This window comes from Hippopotamus amphibius, chromosome 2, assembly GCF_030028045.1.
Source record: "Hippopotamus amphibius kiboko isolate mHipAmp2 chromosome 2, mHipAmp2.hap2, whole genome shotgun sequence".
NCBI classification, from domain to species: domain Eukaryota; kingdom Metazoa; phylum Chordata; class Mammalia; order Artiodactyla; family Hippopotamidae; genus Hippopotamus; species Hippopotamus amphibius.
Genome location: NC_080187.1, coordinates 26,754,296 through 26,759,497, shown reverse-complemented (window position 1 = coordinate 26,759,497; position 5,202 = coordinate 26,754,296). Strand labels below are relative to the sequence as shown.

The following is a 5,202-nucleotide window of genomic DNA, read 5'->3' as shown; positions in this document are numbered from 1 at the left end:
AGAGATTATGTAATTTCCCCAAAGTCGCAAGGCTAGTCAAGGACAGGCTCTCCTGCCCGATTTACTGTGCATGTACCATGTGCCACAGGCCACGCTAGAGTCAACACAGAGGTTATTTCACACGCTCCTCACTGTAAAGGCATTGCCAGCACCAGGAGTTCAGCAGGGGTGGGCTTGGCTTAAATGGATCTGATTAAGAAAGCTTCATTGTTTCGTTTCTTTTCAATGTTCCTGTCACATCCATAATAATTAGGATTGCTAGATAAAATACAGGACACCCAGTTAAATTTAAGTTTCAGATAAACAATGAATAATTTTTTAGCATAGGTATTCCCTAGGCAATATCTGAACACACTTAAGACTAAAAAAATTATTTGTTGTTTATCTGATTTACCTAGGTATCCTGTGTTTTTGTTTGTCAAATCTAACGAGTCTAACAGCAATTAACAAACCTCTCCCAAACGGGGAATGTTGTCCAAAGCCATGATGCAAAATGAATTTCTAAGCATTGCCTAAGAAACAAAGCCAGGAGTTCTTAAAAGAAAGATAACAGTAACAACAATAGCTGATTTACTGGACACGTTTCTACTCGGCAGACACTTTCCTAAGGCCTTTCACGTAATAACTCACTCTAACCTCACAATGAGCCAATGGGGCAGGCTTTAACCATTATTCCCATCTCACATACAACTGAGACAGAGAGAAACCTGCCCAAGGACAGCCAGCCAGCAAGCTGAAGGGCTGGGATTCCAGCCATGATGGTCAGTTCCCGATCCTGGGTGCTTAACCACTAACCATTCTTATAGTCGGCAAGGCTCAATTTACCAAATTAGACAAGGAATATCCAACTCAGGTTGACACAAACGTAATAGATTCCCCCTTCATTTGTTCTCTTCTAGTTACCTCCAATCTAGGCTCCATCTTTCTCCCAAATTGGCATCATACTAGTCTCTTCTGGTCTGGCACAAACCTAACCAGAACCTACATTTTTTTTTTTTTTTTAAGGAGTTACAATAAAAATCTTTATTTAAGTTTGGTCAGTACAGGTAAGATATACTGGAGTCACAGAGCAATATGCATTAACAGGATACAATAGTTCATAAAAACTGAGTAACTATGCACACAAATTTCTTAAACATTCAGTCACCTAAAGAGAAAATGCACAGATGTATGGTGGAAAAAACTGTATCTAACACTGAAACTACTATAGGACTCCTTCAACAAGTCCAACTTTTAGTGATAAAACTACTGTACTGGGCAAACTTGGCAGTCATAAACCCACATCTACTCTAACAAGTCTGAATGGTGCATAAGTATAATAACAGCATGAGTAAGAATGCCCTTACACAGCACAGGTTCTAGGATAGACAGATTTAAACAGACATCATTATGTTATACTTTAAGGAAAGATTTCCATTTACAACTTCACATTAACTCATATAAAAATAACCTGACCCTACACAAAATGTCCTTTTAGCAACATTCAGAGTAATTAACTGTTACAATTTCCAAAGTGGCAGAGGTATTGAAGCAAAGGAAAAAGAAAAAAGGGGGAGGGGGGAGAGAAAAAAAACACCCACAAAAAAGGCAAATTGTGACAAAAGTATGCATTAATTTTCTGGACAGTATTCTCTCCCAAATTAAATGACACTGTATAAAAATTTGCTGGAAAAAATTTTACAAAACTGAACCCTGTGCATTTACACTTGAGTCCAAGCCATTCTGAACGTGGCGGGAACCCACAGTTCGGTTACCTTTCCCACTCACTGTTTTCTCCTCTTGAGGGTCATGATTGGAGTCTGTGTCATTTGAATGGTGTGTGAGAGAGTTTTCACTGCCCGTGGGAGAGTCTACACTTTCATACCCCGCACTGAGTTGGTTTACGTAACTACTACCTCCTCTGCCAGTTCTCTCCTCCGAGCTGTTGGAGGCCTTATTACCATTCCCTGGTGAAGAAGGAAAGTCATCTTCAGCTGCATCCCCCTCCCTATGAAATCCAGACCCAGACGTCCTCTGCCGGGAGGAAATGCCATTACTTGATCCGTTGGCCAGACGACTGCAGTCTTTACCTGTGGCCTCTGCCTGTCCTACAGGCTCAGAAGATGTAGTCCTGCTGGTACTCGGCTTGAGACTGCTGCTGTTGGTACTGAGCCAACTGCTGGCGTGTCTCCTTCAGTTGTTGCTGAAGAACTAGAATGGTACTCTGCATACCCTCTACTTCTTCGTCAAGTTGAATGATGAAGTCATTCAGTTCATCCTGACTGCTTTTAAGCTCCTCACTATATTTCTTCTGTAAAGCCAACTCTGCTTCAAGTTGTGCAATACGTCCCTGGGACAGCTGCCTTCCAAGCTCTTGATTCTCCAGGATAAGCATTCGGCACTTCGCCATTAACTTTTTGCCTTATTTGAGTTTTGACCCACAAGTTCAACAACAATCACGAAGTCCACAGTCTTATTGGCAAAACTGATATACAGTGTCTCTAAGTCACTATGCTCAAGGTTAAGAGCGATGCATATTCCATCTTTACATTTTACTGGAATTTTACATGTTCAATTCATGATTTTAAATCTCTAGGTTTTCATTCCTCCAAACTGTCTGAAGACACAGTGTGCCACAGACTTAAGACTTCTGTTTCTCCCTCTATTTTCTTCAAACAGAAACATTTCTCAAGTGTCGACATGTTCTAGAAGGGGAATTTTTCGGAGGTGGCCACTTCTTCGGAATAGTCCAACGCCATCAGGCCTCTGAAGCAAGGGGAGGGGGAAGAGAAAAAAGCTGAAACACAAGGTTCATCTGGTAAGTTTTACATTAACCATTACAAGCTGGATAGTATAGGAATGTGGCTTTTTGGCTCAAAAAGTCTGAGTCTTGGTGTGGAAACGAGTACTTGGCTGTCCCACCACAGCTTTCTCGTAGTGAGACTGTCAGGGAAGTCTTGACTGGGGAGTATGATTTGTTTACCTATCAGGCGTAAACTTCCAGGCACTCAGTTCATTTTGGGCTTGTTCCAGTTTGTCTTTAGTCTGTTCCAGTTCACCTTTCATTTTTAGGAAAAACAAGTTGATTGCTGGGTCTACCATTGTTGATCTCAGTTGGGCAACGCTAGGCTGCTGGACTTGCTTGAGGTACTGGATTTGTGTAGTACACTCTTGCATCTCTTGCTCCTTGGTCGCTAGTCGCATTACAAGAATGTTTTCCCTGCGTGCAGATTCTTGTTGTTGTTGCTTTAGTTTTTCTTCAGAGTCCCTTAAGCCAGTTACATCATTAGAGTTAAGATCTGTGTACTTGCCCTCCAAAGCCTGCACATATGCTTCATATTGTTTCCACCTTAGAATTAATTCGTCTCGTGCCATAACTTTGAAGTCTGTTTCACTCAGTCGAACCTTTTTGGGAAGAGGTTCCTCGTTGGTCATCCTGAATCCTCTCCACACGGAGGCCACGCCGGCGCTGCCCAGTCACATAGGTCGACTCCGCACTGCCCGCTCGCTGCCCAGGCCGCCTGAGCGTGCTGCCGCCGGCCCCCGCGCTCCTCCTCCCGCCACAGCCCCGGCGCTCCCCTTTATTTGCGGGTTTCGTTGCCACAAAATGGCGCTAGAACCTACATTTTTAAACTACAATTTTCTATTTACAATAGCCAGGACATGGAAGCAACCTAAATGCCCATCAACAAATGAACGGATAAAGAAGATGTGGCATATATATACAATGGAATATTACTCAGCTATAAAAAGGGATGAGATGGAGCTATATGTAATGAGGTAGATAGATGTAGAGTCTGTTATACAGAGTGAAGTAAGTCAGAAAGAGAAAGACAAATATTGTATGCTAACTCACACATACGGAACCTAAAAACGGTACTGATGAACTCAGTGACAAGAACAAGGACACAGATGCAGAGAATGGACTGGAGAACTCGAGGTTTGGGAGGGGGCGGGGGGTGAAGGGGAAGCTGAGACGAAGCGAGAGAGTAGCACAGACATATATATACTACCAACTGTAAAACAGATAGCCAGTGGGAAGTAGTTGTATAACAAAGGGAGTCCAACTCGAGGATGGAAGATGCCTTAGAGGACTGGGATGGGGAGGGTGGGGGGGGGGAGTCAAGGGAAGGAGGGAATACGGGGATATGTGTATAAAAACAGATGATTGAACTTGGTGTACCCCCAAAAAAATAATAAGTAAATTAATTAATTAATTAAAAAAAAAAAAAAAAGCATTGCAGGACTTCCTAGGTCGCGCAGTGGTTAAGAATCCACCTGCCAATGCAGGGGACACAGGTTCGAGCCCTGCTCTGGGAAGATCCCACATGCCGTGGAGCAACTAAGTCCATGTGCCACAACTACAGAGCCTGTGCTCTACAGCCCGTGCGTCACAACTATTGAGCCCATGTGCCGCAACTATTGAAGCCCACGTGCCTAGAGCCCATGCTCTGCAACAAGAGAAGCTACCCCAATGAGGAACCCGTGCACCACAATGAAGAGTAGCCCCTGCTTGCCACAACTAGAGAAAGCCCGTGTGCAGCAATGAAGACCCAACACAGCCAATAAATAAAATAAATAAATTTAATAAAGAAAGAAAGAAATAGCATTACATGTTTACCTTTTGAAATTTTGGAATACCAAAAAACAAAAACAAAAAATGGAAAACTATAGGAAGTATAAAGAGATTTAAAAACAACATAATTTCCATTTTTTTAACATGCTATAGGGCTTCCTGGTGGCGCAGTGGTTGAGAATCCGCCTGCCAATGCAGGGGACACGGGTTCGATCCCTGGTCCAGGAAGATCCCACATGCTGTGGAGCAACTAAGCCCGTGTGCCACAACTACTGAGCCTGCGCTCTAGAGCCTGCAAGCACCAACTACTGAGCCCACGTGCTGCAACTACTGAAGTCCGCACGCCTAGAGCCCATGCTCTGCAACAAGAGAAGGCACTGCAATGAGAAGCCCTTACACCAACGGAGAGTAGCCTCCACTCACCACAACTAGAGAAAGTCTGTGCACAGCAACAAAGACCCAATGCAGCCAAAAATAAATAAATAATAAAAATAAATAAATCTTAAAAACAAAAACAAAAAAAATGCTATAGAGCCTTCCAGTCTTCCTATTACACATATATGTTCTTCTAATTTGTTTTTTTAGACAATATCTGAATCATACCATACAGTTTTGCGGTTTCAATGAACATTGAACATTGTGAACAT

General features: G+C 42.8%; 1 protein-coding gene across 1 annotated transcript; it reads right to left on the bottom strand.

Moving 5' to 3' along the window:
• Positions 1-1,638: 1,638 nt before the first annotated feature.
• Positions 1,639-3,532, bottom strand: LOC130845511 (pre-mRNA-splicing regulator WTAP-like). The gene is given in 3 exon segments (XM_057722822.1): positions 1,639-2,125; positions 2,127-2,408; positions 2,963-3,532. Coding segments are annotated over 3 exon segments (1,182 nt in total). The 5' UTR covers positions 3,415-3,532; the 3' UTR covers positions 1,639-1,677.
• Between the last annotated feature and the right edge of the window lie 1,670 nt (positions 3,533-5,202).